The sequence below is a fragment of the Spinacia oleracea genome, chromosome 6 (assembly GCF_020520425.1).
Source record: "Spinacia oleracea cultivar Varoflay chromosome 6, BTI_SOV_V1, whole genome shotgun sequence".
NCBI lineage: Eukaryota > Viridiplantae > Streptophyta > Magnoliopsida > Caryophyllales > Amaranthaceae > Spinacia > Spinacia oleracea.
The window spans coordinates 142,167,311-142,183,253 of NC_079492.1; the positions used below are offsets into that span (position 1 = coordinate 142,167,311).

Here is a 15,943-nt window from a genome sequence, read left to right on the forward strand (position 1 = left end):
TACGGAGGGACGACACTTGGAGTCCTAAAGACTTGTTCTTGTTCGGTTCGGGCGCAGCTAGGGAAGGCACGCAACAAAGAGTATGCATCTAAACTATGCTAAATGATTATGTGTAAATAATATGTTTCCTGGCTTTATGGTTTTTCCGCATGATTTATGAACTGTCATATGAATCATAACCTAACAGAGATACCTGTGACATCTAAGCATACATTTTTCCCTTTGTCCCAAGAGTAGACAAGAAGGTCTGCAGGACGGAGATTTCTCCCTTCCTCAGACAGAAATCCCAAAGGCACCTCCTTCTGCACAACAACCCTAGCCTGCGAACAGATATCCCCTAACACATCTCGAACCATGTTATGACGGAATTTCAAGCCAACATCATTACCACAATGCACTGCGTGATCCCCGAAACGATCTATGATTTTCGAAGAGTAGTAAGGACAAGTAAAGTCAGGAGGGAACATAGGAATCGCAAGGCGATAACACAAAACACACCTGAATTGTCTTGGGTGCATCGTCTGCCTAACCCCTCAATTGGGAGGGCTCTCAAGAAGTCTAAGGAGTGGACCGCTCGGTTGCTAATGAGTATAGCCTTTTCTCTGGAACTCGGGTTGTGCTGTCCCATCATTTTCTTCTCTACCATATCAAAGTACACTGTAGCCAACTTTTTCATAAACGGGGGGGGGGGGGGGGCTGGTACCACACGGCAAAGATCGAGAGGATTGAAATGACACAAATCCCGAAAGCTATTTAAAGCTAAATCACAAGCAAGGCCCAAAACAGAGTCACCACCATGCCCAAGCAGTCTGCTTATTATTGTTTATTATTATTATTATTATGGATATAATTATATATGGGCAAAATCGTCTTTTATATAAAATATGTGAGCGATTTTAGCGTATGCGTACGTCGAATAACGATAAAAAAAAACCTTTTCCTATTCGTACGTATTTAGTATTTAATTTGATTGCATGGTTAAATGCATATGGACAAGGGATGGACCAATCATCATGAGAGATAGTTGATCATGGACCAAAGGAGTGAGGTTATACCTTAAAACTATACGATAATAAAGTAATACAACTCCTTAGCCATATAAAAAGAACGCCACTTGCTTTTATAATTAGCGGCAAGAGACAATATTTGTTCTCTTCACCTTATTCTTATTGCTTCTTAGACCAGACCAATAGAATCTGATCAGACAAAACACAAAAAGAAAAAAACACTCAAAAAAACATTTGACTAGACCATATAATATCAAAAAAACAAAAAATACTCACAAAAAACATTTAGACAAGACTGAAGCAGAAAAAAGAAACAAAAAAACAAAAAAACTTTAAAAAAAATATTTAGACCAAACCATAACAAAAAAAAGGCAAAAAATACACATAAAGAATATTCAACATAGACCAGATCTGACTAGACCAGAATTAAAAAAATTATATCATATCAGATGAAAAGAACAAAGCCGTAGTCGATCATGTGATGTTAAATTCTTGAGGCTTAACACTTTCCTTGAGGCCTCACGTAAGTTTATGATATGTTGCTGAACCAAATTGAAAGCAATATATATAAACATCACACAATCTATATATGTAGCTAGTTTATACGAAGTATTTATTTCATACTAAAAAAAGCCACAATTGTTACATAAGATGGCCCTAGGGCCTGTGAGCTTAATTTTGATCATCAACATAAGTTCCGTAGTACATAACACACGCCAAACGTTCTTAATAACCAAATTACACCGTTACTAATGACTTATTTAGTAGCCACAAACAAGACTACTGATCGAGTTGTACTACAGAAAACAAATTACATGAAACCATTTGACATAATTAATTAACCATTAATTAAGCTTGAGCATGATTTGGTGCAAATCCAAAATTACCCTTCTCCTCAACAAAGAGCTTAGTAGGAGCCAAAGATGGATTAGCCATTATAGCATGATATTGTCCTCCATCACCTCGAAAATAAGTGTTCATAAAAGCCACCATAACCCCACCAAGTGTTCTTCTCATCGTAGCTTTTGGTCCAAAACTTTGTTTACACATAACTGACATAGTAATAGCCAAAGGATCCAACAAAAAATCATCCAACATTTCCATATGACCATATTTGTTAATCACAAAATGAGAACTTTTCTTACACTCGTTGTAAAACTGTTGATGGCTAACATTATTGGGAGCACACGGGATGGTGCTGTTACCCAGTCCAGTGCCGATAACAGTGACTGGAACCGGTAACTTAAACGAGTTGTCGTGGTAGGTTAGGACGTATGGTTTTGTACGGTCATCTGGACTAGCCCCGGCGACAGGGTCTATGCCTATCAGTGCTGAAATTTTGACAGTTAGTTTGGTTTCAGACATACCGAGTGCAAGGGCAAAAGCGGATTTTCCTCCTCGGCTGTGACCGGAGATTGCGAAACTGTTGAAATTGGGTTGCACGTTAGCAAGTTTGTTATTTTGTAGGATCTTTTGTAGATTTGAAGGTAACCAGTTTGCAACTGCTGCTGCCCTGTTTATCTCATCTTGATGGCTAGGTAGACTTGGCAGTGGGAATGCCCGGAACAACTGAGAAATTTGGAAAAAATTACTATCAAGTATAGATCAATTATAGACCGAGACTTTGTTCTCTTCACCATATTCTTATTGCTTATTAAACTATACCAAAATTCAGATCGGACGAGACTGGAAAAAGAAAAAACACTCACAGAAAACATTCAAAATAGACCGGACCAGATCAGATGAAAAGAAGAGAGCCGGATAAATATTAAAGAATAAAGTGGGACGAGATAACATGCACGAGTACTTAATTATCACATCATTCACATGAATGCAAGTGCTGAAATTAATGCTCAAAATTAGTGTATTATCGGGTCCTAATTTTAGGAATGTGATTAGTTTATGCATTTTATGTACCCCATTCGTGTTTTTTACTTGCAACATTTTGAATTTTACACAATTCACATACTCTACTTTGTTTATCTCGGACGATTTACATTTATAAAAAAACAGAGTACTTGGGATTTTGTTAGATTTGTGTTCATGTACACTACGTATATATTTTCAAAATACATATAGCTTTTTTATTTATTAAAAATGGAAGATACTACGGAGTAATTGATTATATTATGCATTGACAATCGTGAAAAGTCAAAGTGTTGCCAGTAAAAATAACAAGAGAAAGTATTAATTAATTATGATGAAATTAAGGAAAAGGTTACCTTAGGAGCAACAACAATGAAGCCATGAGAAGCAATAAATTTAAAGAGTTCAGAATAGGCTTCATTGGTAAGCATGGTGCCATGGATGAAGAACAGTATAGGATAAACACCGTCTTCTTTAGGTGAAACAACAACAAAAGACTCAGGAGGAGAAGAGCCTTTTTTTGGCACCTTAATAAGATTTGTAACTTGGTTTTTTCCTTTATTAAAAACAGTTAGATCTTCAGAAATAGAATCATGATAATTATTCTCTTCTAAGAATGTTTGGGAATATTGATGAGCTTGGGAGTGAACAATAGTGAACACCCCTACAATCAACAATAATGCAACCCACAAGTTTGCCATTCTAGGATTTCTAGCTATATATATAAACTCTTATGTGTTTGCAATTAACTTGTAAAAGCAATACAAAGTTGTGAATCGTTCTTCCCATAAACCATCTTATTTATAGCACATAGGGATCCCCTTTTTTATTTTCCCTTTTTTTTCCAAAGGACCATCATTCTTTTTATAATTTTACTAGAATGTACATGTGTTGTAATATGGTGCACGGCCAGGATACATCGAACTCGTAAAACAGTAACAATCAGTTTGATAGTCGGTAATAAGTGATGTCAATTAATGAGAATAAATTTGTGTGTAAATTTACAAGGAATTATATTAATATTCATATCTCGTGGTAATGCTAGTTAAATTCACTCAATTTATCTATTTTTTCTTCATAAAGTATTAACAAAAACAATTTGATGAGTCTCGGCCTTTGTGGCACCCTTGTGTGTTCTATTAAGGGTGTGTTTTATTCACCTGATTTTCACTTAATGATTTTCTTTGAACTTATCAAAACTTATCTTAGTGATAAGTTGTACTTTGGTTACCCTTATTTTTTATGTAGTTATAACTTATCAAAACTTATCTAGTATGTGGGGTATTTATTATCATGCAAGCCACTCTTAATGCATGTTTGGTATGAATTTAGGAAAGAAAATAGATTGGAAACATTTAAGAAAGATAAATGGTAATGTTAAGTGTCACGGAGTACCATTATTTGTTGTTTGGTATAATGAAAGAAAACAATCTCCTATATCAAATTAGAGATTGAGGGTCGAAAAAAGTCTATTTCCGATAAAAATAGAATGTTTCCGGCCTTAATGGTCAAGAAAACTGAAATCGTAAAAGACGAGAGAGAAGAGAAAGAGACGTAACCTCTTAAATTAACACAATTCTATTGCAATTTTCACCTCACATTTGACCGTATTAACAAGTGTTCAAGATTACAATTAATAACTCATACTATTACAAATCAAAACACTAAAGTGTAAGCTATTATAAAATTTACAACGAAACCTACGTACCCTATAAATCTTCCATAGTATGTAAGATTATGTTATAATAACTCGGTTCCAAATCAGAATTAAAAAAAAAACCCAAAAAGAATAGAGAGCGATTGACACGTAGTACCCTGTTAGCAAATTATGATGGAGAAAAGATGTGATAACATCATAAAAATTTATGATTCATGGTACGTATTGACTTACTTAACGTTTTATGGAAGCTAAGTGCAAAAGTACAACCCATTACGTTTGATCTGAATAGTAGCCAATACACGACCTACCAATTAAATATATGTTCCATTTATGATTAGCAAAAATGGAAACGACTTGCTCGTTTTCGCCCCCAAATTGAAACAGTCATCTCCTTGCATTAGCATTCACAGGAAAGTAACACTCTAAAATGATTAGACAATAGCCAAAAAATAAAATAATAAAAATAGTACTGTAAGATTTGCTAGCTAGGTATTTTTAAAATTTTAAATGATGACACGAAAGTAAGAAAAATACGTAAGAAGTTTAATACAATATATATATCTCCGTCGTAAAATAGTTGAAGCAACATTTTATAGTTGAAGCAAAACTTGTGAACTTTCCCTGTTTCGGATATACCGCACCATTTTTTTTACACTATTTACACTACGATTTTGGCCATTTTATGTGATTAGTACCTTTGAAATTTTAGTCTTGTGGGGCATGGTCGATTTGTATCGATATATTTTTTCTAAATATTATTTATTTTTTGTATTTTTTACTTGTACATGATTTGAGATATTAAGGGTCAAAGTAACAGTTAGAGGAGTAAAAGTCAATCATGGTGCAATATTTCCGGAACAGAAGAAGTATACAAGATATTATGGAAAATTACTCCCTTCGTCACTTAATACTTGCCCCGCTTTCCTAATAAAGCTGTCGCTTAATACTCGCTTCATTTCTATAAATGACATACTTTTACTATTATTTTATATATATTTCTCTCACTTTCCATAGACCCACATATATTCCTAATACCTTAAAAAAAACATTAAAAAAATCAACCCACCCCCACCACACCCCTTTTTTTGACACATTTCTCACTAACTGTATTTTAAAAAATACACACTATCAACTACGGAGTATCACCTAATAAATTATTAAGTCAATTAAATTACCTAAAATTTTATGTCGGTCAAATCGGGGTGAATATTAAGGGACGGAGGGAGTACGAAGTAGGGAGTACAAATTAATTTTGTTGCGAGTGAGATATGCATTAAACTTGAGCATAATGATTTCTTGGTAACCCAAAGTTGCCCTTTTTCTCGACGTAAACCCTAGTAGGAGTCAATGAAGGATTAGCCAAAATGGCGAAATACTGTCGTCCTCCGTCGTCGCCAAAATAAGCGTCAAGAAAAGCCACCATAATCCCACTTACTGTTCTTCTCATCGTACTTTTAAGTCCATCCCCAGATTCACACACGAGCGACACATAACTCGCGATTGGATCAACATAATCATTCAACATTTGCATATGACCATATTTCAAAATCACAAAATGCGAACTTTCCTTACACTCCACGTAAAATTCTTGATGGTTAACATAGTTTGGAGCGCAAGGAGGGAGCAAGAAGTTTGTTTGGTTACCTAATCCAGTTCCAATTATCGTGACAGGAATCGATAAATTAAACGAGTTGGGAACGTAGGTTAGAACGTGTGGTTGTGTTCTGTCGTTTTTGTTAGATCCAGCAACAGGATCTACGCCAATTAGTGCGGAAATATTGACTGTAAGTTTGGTTTTTGATAAACCAAGCGTAACACCAAATGCTGATTTTCCTCCTCTACTGTGACCAGATATTGCTAGTTTGTTTAAGTCCCCTTCCACGCCTTCGCCAACACGTTCGTGTAACACGTCTTGTAGGTTCGAAGGTAGCCAGTTTGCTACTGAAACTACCATTTCTATCTCATCCTCTTCACTTGGGAAGTTGAAAATTGAGAAGAGCTGAAAATTTTGAATCATCATATTCAATTATCACGTAATTAACATCATATGCATGCATTAAAATATAATTTTGTACTGATCTAGTGATCCATGAATATGTAACGTGTTAAATTTGTTTAAATACAGAAATGAGACTGGTCGGGCAACCCCTCTAAATAGGGCTCTGATACCAAATTAAATTTGTTTAAATATAGAAATGAAACTAGAAAATCCAATACCGAGGATTAACAAATTAAGTATTGGTAGTACAAGTTTACCTTAGGAGCTACCACAATAAAACCATGAGAAACAATACGTTGAAAGAGATCGGAATAGTCTTCATTAGATATAAGTGTGCCGTGGACAAACAAGAGTATAGGATACAATCCTGGTTGGTATGGTGAAACAACAAGCAATGGCTCAGGAGCGGAAAACTTTGATTTTTCTACCTCAATTGGTTTAGTCACCTCAAATTTTCCATTTTCAAAGATAGTGATATCTTCGGAATTATAATTTTTATGAGAAGTACTACTCTCTAAGAAATTTGGCAAAATTTGAGCTTCGGAGTAGTAAAGTATGGCTAACACTCCTGGAATCGACACTATTAGCTTAACCCACAAGGTTGCATCCATGTTTGAATTAGAGCAAAAGGCCAAAAGCAATATAATTATTTCGTGCATTAACCATCTTATTTATAACAATGTACTACCTAGCTAGGAGATGAGTCTAGGATTCCCTCTTTTCCTTTTTCGTATTGTTGGTAGAAAAGGAGTCATTTATTTTTGGTTTAATTTGAATAGTTTTTACAGAACGTTTATGAATTATTTTTGTTGAACAATTGTGTGCTAACCTTATCCTGATCAATTATTTGAAGAAATGGTTTTCTGTTTTTCTAAGTAATTCATGATAGCTATAGGCTATTAAGACTGATTATAACATCATGATTTTGATTGCTTAATTAGTTGAAAGGCTCAAAACACAGGCAATTACGCCTGATATGAAAGATTGTTATGACGGATGCAAGAAAGTATAACAAAAATACGACAATTCACAGGAACACTCAGATCTACGTGGTACAGTTGTCCGCGTGCAAAGGAGATGTTTATCGATCTTGAATAAAGTGGGTTACAAAATTAGGTTAGTTAGTTGATGCCTACTTGCCTAGCGACACCACTGCGTTGCATCGCTAAAAGACAGAGACATATCCAATCAAAAACATATATTAAGGCTTATTATATACTCGTAATTAGACGCTTAGGTTGTAATTAATCTCTTAATTTACTGAAAGCCCAAAGTCAAAACCATACATCTATTTGGCCTAGGCGCCTAGCTAAATGGTATACGTAATAAAATTAGCCTTTCAAAGGCAATAACAATAGCTAGTACACTGAGAAGCAATAAAATGGTACGACGAGTAACAAAAATGTATGCTCGATCATGATCAAAACCGTCGTCATTCGTAAGAAGTAGACTTATCCACACTAACGCACAAGAATAAAATCATACAGTACGTAGTATTCCATATTCCGCAATTTTTAGGGTACTTCCAGATTCTAGAAAAAAAATTAACATGAATTTAAACAAAAATAACATCAGAAGTTTTTTTTTTTTTTTTTTTTACAATTCATCAGAAGTATTACGGAGTATAGTAGATGACTCTCTTTAATCATCAACATCATACACGTACGAGATCGGCCTTATTGAATAGAAAAGTAGAAAACGGCACCGATATGAAGTTCAATATATATAATAGACTAATAAGTAGGCTCCGTTCTTTTCGACTTATTTTGACTTATTTGAGATAAAATAAGTTCAGTTAATTAAGGACGTGTTTGGCGGCAGCGGATAGCATTTTAATCTAGGTAAGACACTACTTTTAAAATCCGTAAGTGTTTGGTAAGGTAGCGGTTTAGGTAGCGGTTAGCGGTTGAGGTAGCGTTTGGGTACCTTTTGTTAAACGTTAAAATTACGATTAAGGTAGCAAGTAACTTTTGACAAATATATAATAAAGTTTAAAAAAATATTCTAGCTTTTATTTTATTTTAAAATATTAACCGCTACTTTTACCGAACAATCATATCAGTTAGCCGCTACTTTGACAGCTAATCGTTACCCGCTACTATTTACCGTTACCCGCTACTCTAACCGCTACCCTCTACTCAACCACTAACCGCAACCTGCTACTGCTAGTTTTGCTGAACAAGGCCTAAGTTCATATAAGTACAAATAATATAAGTTCAGCAAAGTTAAGTTTTTTTCAGTCATTTTTTCACATACAAATAAATTTATTTCAGACAAAATAAGTTTTTTCTGATAAAATAAGTTCAGATAATATAAGTTCAATACGTTCGGTCAAAATAAGCCGAATAGAACATAGCCTTAATGTTCCCTGAATTAATGATACACATGGTAAGAGACGTCTTATTTTTGTTTTTGGTGCGAATAACTAAAGCCACAAGTACAATTAATAATTAATTATGACATATGCCTTATAATTAAAGAGCATAACTTGGTGCTAATCCCAAAATACCCTTGTTATTGGCATAAAGCTTAGTAGGTGCTAATGATGGATTATCCAAAATAGCAAAATATTGTCCTCCTTCATCTCCAAAATAAGCTCCAAGAAAAGCCACCATTACTCCACCCAATGTTCTTCTCATGATACTATTAGAACCCCTCTTGGATGCACACACACGTGACATCGAAATAGCTAGAGCATCAAGTACATCATTCAACATCTGCATATGACCATACTCCATTATAACAAAATGTGAACATTCTTTGTTACACTCGTTAAAAAATTCTTGATGGTTCACACCATTCGGGGCGCAAGCCGGGTTCAATAACTTCGTGTGGTTACCCAACCCGGTCCCAATTATCGTGACCGGAATCGATAGATTAAACGAGTTGGGTTCGTAGGTTAGGACGTATGGTCGTGTACGCTTATTTTTGTTACGGCCTTCAACAGGGTCGACACCAATAAGTGCCGAAATTTTGAGTGATAGTTTGGTTTTTGACAAACCAAGTGCAAGAGCAAATGCTGATTTTCCTCCTCTGCTGTGACCGGATAATGCAAGTTTGTCCAAGTTTGGTTCTACTTGTTTGTTAACACGTTCGTGTAACACGTGTTGTAGATTTGAAGGTAACCAGTTTGCCACTGTTGCCGCCATTTCGATCTCTTGAGCTTGACTTGGCAAATTGAATACCGAGAAGAGCTAATAAATTTAAAAGCAAAGATATAAAGATCGCAATTTAGTGATTTACGATAAATTATTGTGTCACAATTTTATTTTATTTTATTTTAATTACATGAAAATTTTAATGTATTACCAAAATTGAAAGTTATATACTCCGTACACTATTTTAGGTTGTCTAAATCGAGAATCAATATTAACACAAGATAAATAACTTACACTGAGTTATATTACGTACCTCCGTTTCAAAATGATCTTTACACTTTCCGTTTAAATACGTTTCATAATGTTCTTTACACTTTGTTTTATTCCATTTTTTAACATTAAAATTTACTATCTTACCCTTCTTACCCTATAATATTTACAACTTTCTACTCACTTTCTCCTACTTTATTCATTTTTTCTTATACCCACCCAACTTTTTACATAATTATCTTATTTTATCCATATTTTATTATATTCAACAAACTTTTCTACTTTTTGTCTTAATATTTGTGTAAATAATAACTGTAAAGATCTTTATGAAACGGAGGTAGTACGAAGTACATCGTAGTACTCCCTCCGTCCCATAATATAGTGTCCATTTGACCTCTTCCACAGGAATTAAGAAATTTGAAAAACAACATGATGAATTATTAATGTTATTGTACTTTAATACTCCCTCGGTCTCTTTTTGTTTTTTACGTTTTCCTTTTTGGGTATTTCAAAATGTTATTTACATTTCCTTTTATATTATCACATAAATGACTTATTATTCTATCAAAATTTGTGTCCAATTATTATTTTAACCAATTAAATTCATTGGGACATTAAATTTTTCACACTTTTCCATTGAGATATTAAAATTTTCTCATTTCCCAATATCATAATTTTGATAAAAGTGAAAACATTATAAATAAATGTAACTTATCTTGTTTAAATAATAAAAATTGAGGAATCTCGATGCAAATTAATTAATCGTTAAAACGCGTGAAAAATACCAAACGTAAAAACAAAAAGAGACAGAGGGAGTAGAAAAGTAAACAATTTATTTTATTTTTTAAACAAAAAGACAAAAAATAATAAATTAGGGGACCACATTTTCATGATAAAAACATTAGTGATAGGACCATACTATTTTTTAGGTTCAAACATTAAATATTGGACCACATTTTGGGACATGCAAAATAAAACACAGGCACATCATTTTGGAACACCCAAAATGGAAAACAGACACTATATTTTAGGACGGAAGGAGTAGGTTTTTTAAGTCTCGCACTTCAATTCTATCACATATCTAAAATAATAGAATCTATAACATAACGTATTCTATCAATTAAGATAACTGCGATTTCCATCTCGGTCATATATTGTAATAAGTGATTCAAATCCTTTTATGTTTGAATATGCGGCGGCTTTTCCAAAATTTGTCAAGAAAACCTATAAATTTGGGTTTTTGCGAGAAACTATCTTATAAAAAATATTGTAGTTAACTACCCTATAAAAAAATTATGATGTAAGATACCTAATACTCTGTATTATCTTAGGTTGGATTATAAACATTGATTGATTCAAAATTATTTGGATGACTTTATTAGGTGCATCTCACGGAAAATGGGTAATTAATTAGACACGTGAGATGCATATAGTAAAGTGAATTCCGAAATTTTAAGTCAACGTTCATGATCCAGGAAAAAATAGTATCTTACAGAATTCAACATATCTTTTTAAGTAGTTAATTACAGATTTACAGCATTTTGTTTGCAATATGGTTATTCGCAAATAAATAGGTTGGTTTTTGACAAATTTGTCTTATAGAATAACGAAAATGAATTTTTCATATTTACCACCTTTTAAGTTTCATGTTTTTGTATTTACCACCTTATAAAATTTTATTTCATATTTACCACCTTAATTTTATGAAAAGTTTCGTATTCACCACCTTTTAACGAATTTCATCAGATTTTTCATCCATGTGAACTCTACTTAACCAACTTCTTTAACTTTTCTCATCTTTTAGTAGGTTTTCAATTGAAGAAGTTAGTTAAACATGGTTCATATGGGCCGGAAATTTGATGAAAACCTCTAAGAGGTGATAAATTTAAAATATTTCATAAGATTGAGCGATTTCCTTCAATATTGCATAAAGATCCAATAATTCCCTAAATACGTTACTTTTTAAGTTATTTCCCACCATACCGTCCACGTAAGCAAGGGAGAAAGAGAAGTAATTTTTTTTTTTCCGGTTCAGCATTGAACCGCCATATGAGATAACGGTTTCGTTTTAAAGCAAACCGCCATCTCAGATGGCGGTTCAATGTTATAAACCGCTATCTCAGATAGCGGTTTGCATTAAAACAAAACCGCTATCTCAGATGGCGGTTTACTTAATTGTAAATTATTTTTAATATGAATTACAGTTTAAACAGAAATATAATTTAGAAGTAACCTCTTGTGACATCAATTGTGTCTGTAGCTCAGTGGATAGAGTGGGTTGTTTCTACGTAGGAGGTCATGGGTTCGAATCCTACCTGATGTGTTTATTTCTTTTTAACCATTTATTAATATTAATTATAAACATTTCCAAATTTAACTTATCAACATTAGTGTTTGTAGCTCAGTGGATAGTGCGTTTGTTTCCTAAATAGGAGGTCGTGGGTTCGACCCCTAGCTGATGCGGTTATTTTTTTTTTTTTTTACCATTTATAAATAGTACGTGATTATAAACCGCTATCTCAGATAGCGGTTTACTTAAGTCAACCGCTACCTGAGATAGCGGTTTAGTGTCGCTTGGTTGAAAAAAAAAAGGCCGGTTTTAATGCTGACGTGGACGGTATGGTGGGAATTAAGTTAAAAAGTGGCGCATTTTGGGAATTTGACGTTCTTTACACAATATTGAAGGAAATCGCTCCATAAGATTAAGGTGGTAAATATGAAATAACATTTTATAAGGTTATAAATACAAAAACATGAAACTTAAAAGGTGGTAAATATCAAAATATCCTAACGAAAAAGCGAGAAATAAAGTATAGTAGTAGTTGGGTATGTAGTTTACCTGAGGAGCAACGACAATGAAGGCATGAGAAGCAATATGTAGAAAGAGGTCAGAATAATCGTCATTTGAAATCATGGTGCCATGGATAAACAATAGTACAGGGTACAATCCTGCTTCTTTTGGCGAAACAATGAGTAACTGTTGTGGAGATGAATACGCTGAATTTCTTACCTTAATTGGTTCACTCACGGCTAATTTTCCTTTATGAAAAACACTTAGATTTTCTGAGAATGTTGTTGGCAGAAGTAATTGAGCTTCTGAATGAACTACGGCTAGCACCCGAAGAATCAACACTCCAAACCACAAGGCTACCATTGTTAATTATGTTGTTAATTATCTAGCTTACTTGTTTGAAATTGTTTTTTTTTTTTTTTTGGTGCTTTACTTGTTTGAAATTGTAATGTAAGGTTGACAATTGTTCCCCTCCTATAAGGTCGATTTTTTGTTTTATTTTTCCTGTTTTGTGTGGATCTCCTATTTCTGGTACGGATTATGGAGTAACATACTCGGATACTCTCTCCGTTTTCTTTTAGGCAGGTGTGTGGTGTAAGAGAAAACTTGATATGTTAGAGAGTGACATTACAAAAGTGGATAAAGGTATGAAAACAAGAATAAATTGCGAGAGAGTATAATTAGTAAGCACATAGACATCAATATTGCAGGGTAAAAAGATACTTGTACGTAATAAGAGGGAGTAAATAACAAATTGAATGAAATATAACTTCTTTTTTTGTGTTATCATCCGGTTTACCATTAGGACTAATTCGTATTTGGGCGTGTTCTGGGTCGATAGGTTCCAATCCCCTCCCAATTGTTGTTGGGGGATCAAACACAACAATGTTTATGCATTATTCATGTACTCTTTTATATTGTTGTTTAACAACCATTTGTTGTGATCGTGAAAGTAATTACCAAATATTCTGATGGTAGTTGAAAACTGGCATCATTTTTTATCGCGCATAAATATCTAAATATTCATCGATTGATCAATTCGTAGACATTTAACGACTACTTTTCAGTCGTATTTTCCTAATATACCGACCAGTAATATACCGACTATACTCTACCGACCACTTTCAGTCGCAAAACTATTTAGCGACCAATTTAACCATTTTTCCGACCATTTTTGTCGGTCGGAAAAATGAAGATTTCTTGTAGTGTGTACAGACACAGGTTTGCAGGTGATTGGAGAAGAAGAAACCTTCCTGAAACATATAGTAAAGGAATACTTAAATACTTAATTACCTCTATTAAACAATATACTGGTAGTCTGGTAGTCTGGTAATGCAGTTAATATTACTGGATCTCCTAATTAACATCCATATATATTAATTCTTTACTAATTGTACCCTTAAAAACATAGAGATAATTCCCATTCTCAACCCCATGCCAACGAAGAGAATTTTATTGTGACAGGGATCCTACTCGTACAGTAGTAGTATTCGTCATTGTCAATTGATGGGAACTACAAATTCCATCAACATTATGCGCCAAAACTCAACTACAATTAACATTCCTAATCAACAAATTCTTCAAATTATGAATTATTAAAAAAAATCTACTTCAATTAAATTATCTTATACTTTCTCTCCCATCACTCACAATTTCAATTTCCCGTACATCACGACAATCCCAGAAAAAAATTGAAAAAACTGCAAATTACACCACTACAAATGATTAGCTACTAAACAAAACGTGTCAAATTATTGATAACGGTTCAACAACACATTTCAAAAGATTGGTTCAATGTAACCCAAACGATTGCATATATCAACTAAAGGTTCAACAACACCTCCAAAAACTTAAACAAATGAAATCCAAATTAACAAATGCAATGACTGAATTATTAGACAATTACGATCTTAGCCACACGCCAAACATCATCCAAATCAAAAGAAACCTTAAAACAAAATCTTGTTAAACAATAATCACAAACCTGGTAATTTATCAGGATGAGTATAATAAATTCCATTTTCGCCCTCCATAGTCGGTATAACAAATCCTTCCCACGTGGACGGCGACGATGCTTCCTTCGCCTTCTTCTGCTTCTTCGCGTCTCTTTCCAACGCCCAAGAGAAACCCACTCTCCGAATTAGATTCACCGCTTTCTCTTCGTATTCGATTTCACTAAAAAAACATTCAAAATTAAAAATCAAAATTACCGATAAATAATTGAAAAGAATTGGGGAGGATTGGGCTCATTGAGGAAGGAGAGAGAATAAGAAAGAATACGGTGGGAAGCGTTCGAAGTTCCAATTTCGGGGGAGGTTTTTGCAGTGGCGAGGTTAACCGCTCAAATGAGCCCTAAAAAATTAAAATTAAAATTAAAATTAAAATCAATATCAGTAAGTTAGTCAGTAGATAAAAGCAGAGAGATTAGAAAAATGGAAGGAAAAGTAGAGAACCCAATAAATCGATCAGCAAGAGAAACCCAACCAAGCTGATGGTGGCGACGGCAGTGGTAGACAGAGATCGGAAGCGCACGACGATGGGAAAGCGATGGAAGGCCGAGAGACTGATGGTGGCGACGGCGGTAATCGGCAGACGGTGGAGCAACAGGAGGAGAGAGAAAGCGGCGAAGATGAGTGAAGCGAAAGATGAGAAGATTTGAGAACTGAAAGATGTGGAGAACTAAGGAGAGAGAAAGTACTCGAGAAAGAAATGGCAGAGGAACTGACGTTTTACGCGAATGGTTTGTGAGTAAAATGGGGTAGGGTAGTTTCGTATTTTTGCTTGGGGACACGAAAAGTGGTGTTACCAAATTGTCCCTCCCCTCTTGGCTTATATAATAGAGATTCATTGTCATTGTAAACACAAATTTGACGTCAAAGTTTTGTGTACAATGTTCTAATTAGTGGCATTTATGATATTTTTAATGCATACAGTCATACCCCGTTTGTTTCGACCACAGGTATATGGTATATGTTTGAGTATTAAACCCATGAGTTTATAATCAACGATACATATAAAATCATAACTTATTCCACCTGTTTGGTAAAATAAATTCACAATTTAATTCTACCGATAATATACTCTTCTACTCCTTATTCCCATCTTTTTGTTTTTTACACATTCCCCTCCTCCCTCTACTTAAATATGTAAGGAAAAAAACTAAAATTCAATAAAATATAAAAGGCAGACATTATATTTTGATATATGGCACCATCTCCACCACCACAATCGCTCGCTTTGCTTCAACTCTAA

The 15,943-nt window shown here is 34.1% G+C and overlaps 3 protein-coding genes and 1 long non-coding RNA gene across 4 annotated transcripts; all 4 read right to left on the bottom strand.

The window, feature by feature from the left end:
• Positions 1-1,646: 1,646 nt before the first annotated feature.
• On the bottom strand, positions 1,647-3,628 carry LOC130463195 (chlorophyllase type 0-like). Its single transcript, XM_056832252.1, has 2 exons — positions 3,230-3,628; positions 1,647-2,576 (listed from the first exon to the last, which is right to left on the bottom strand). Exons 1-2 carry the CDS (start codon positions 3,572-3,574, stop codon positions 1,857-1,859), a joined length of 1,065 nt encoding a protein of 354 aa, XP_056688230.1. The 5' UTR covers positions 3,575-3,628; the 3' UTR covers positions 1,647-1,856.
• Positions 3,629-5,064: 1,436 nt separating this feature from the next.
• On the bottom strand, positions 5,065-7,157 carry LOC110784312 (chlorophyllase type 0-like). The gene is made up of 2 exons (XM_021988752.2): positions 6,790-7,157; positions 5,065-6,532 (listed from the first exon to the last, which is right to left on the bottom strand). Exons 1-2 carry the CDS (start codon positions 7,141-7,143, stop codon positions 5,807-5,809), a joined length of 1,080 nt encoding a protein of 359 aa, XP_021844444.1. The 5' UTR covers positions 7,144-7,157; the 3' UTR covers positions 5,065-5,806.
• A 1,673-nt stretch (positions 7,158-8,830) lies between these two features.
• Positions 8,831-13,282, bottom strand: LOC110784373 (chlorophyllase type 0-like). Its single transcript, XM_021988825.2, has 2 exons — positions 12,740-13,282; positions 8,831-9,726 (listed from the first exon to the last, which is right to left on the bottom strand). The coding sequence occupies exons 1-2, from the start codon at positions 13,052-13,054 to the stop codon at positions 9,007-9,009; spliced, it is 1,035 nt and encodes a 344-aa protein (XP_021844517.2). The 5' UTR covers positions 13,055-13,282; the 3' UTR covers positions 8,831-9,006.
• A 1,204-nt stretch (positions 13,283-14,486) lies between these two features.
• LOC130462389 (uncharacterized) lies at positions 14,487-15,396 on the bottom strand. The gene is made up of 3 exons (XR_008922481.1): positions 15,176-15,396; positions 14,972-15,043; positions 14,487-14,866 (listed from the first exon to the last, which is right to left on the bottom strand). It is a non-coding gene; the product is annotated as an uncharacterized lncRNA (long non-coding RNA).
• Positions 15,397-15,943: the final 547 nt, after the last annotated feature.

Bases quoted from the DNA above. Each gene is read 5' to 3' on its own strand.
- LOC110784312 (XM_021988752.2), bottom strand. From the start codon at position 7,143: ATGGATGCAACCTTGTGGGTTAAGCTAATAGTGTCGATTCCAGGAGTG. The intron at 6,533-6,789 runs GTAAACTTGTAC...CAAAATTTTCAG, and splicing joins TTATTGTGGTAGCTCCTAAG to CTCTTCTCAATTTTCAACTT.
- LOC110784373 (XM_021988825.2), bottom strand. From the start codon at position 13,054: ATGGTAGCCTTGTGGTTTGGAGTGTTGATTCTTCGGGTGCTAGCCGTA. The intron at 9,727-12,739 runs GTAAACTACATA...TAAATTTATTAG, and splicing joins TCATTGTCGTTGCTCCTCAG to CTCTTCTCGGTATTCAATTT.
- LOC130463195 (XM_056832252.1), bottom strand. From the start codon at position 3,574: ATGGCAAACTTGTGGGTTGCATTATTGTTGATTGTAGGGGTGTTCACT. The intron at 2,577-3,229 runs GTAACCTTTTCC...CAAATTTCTCAG, and splicing joins TCATTGTTGTTGCTCCTAAG to TTGTTCCGGGCATTCCCACT.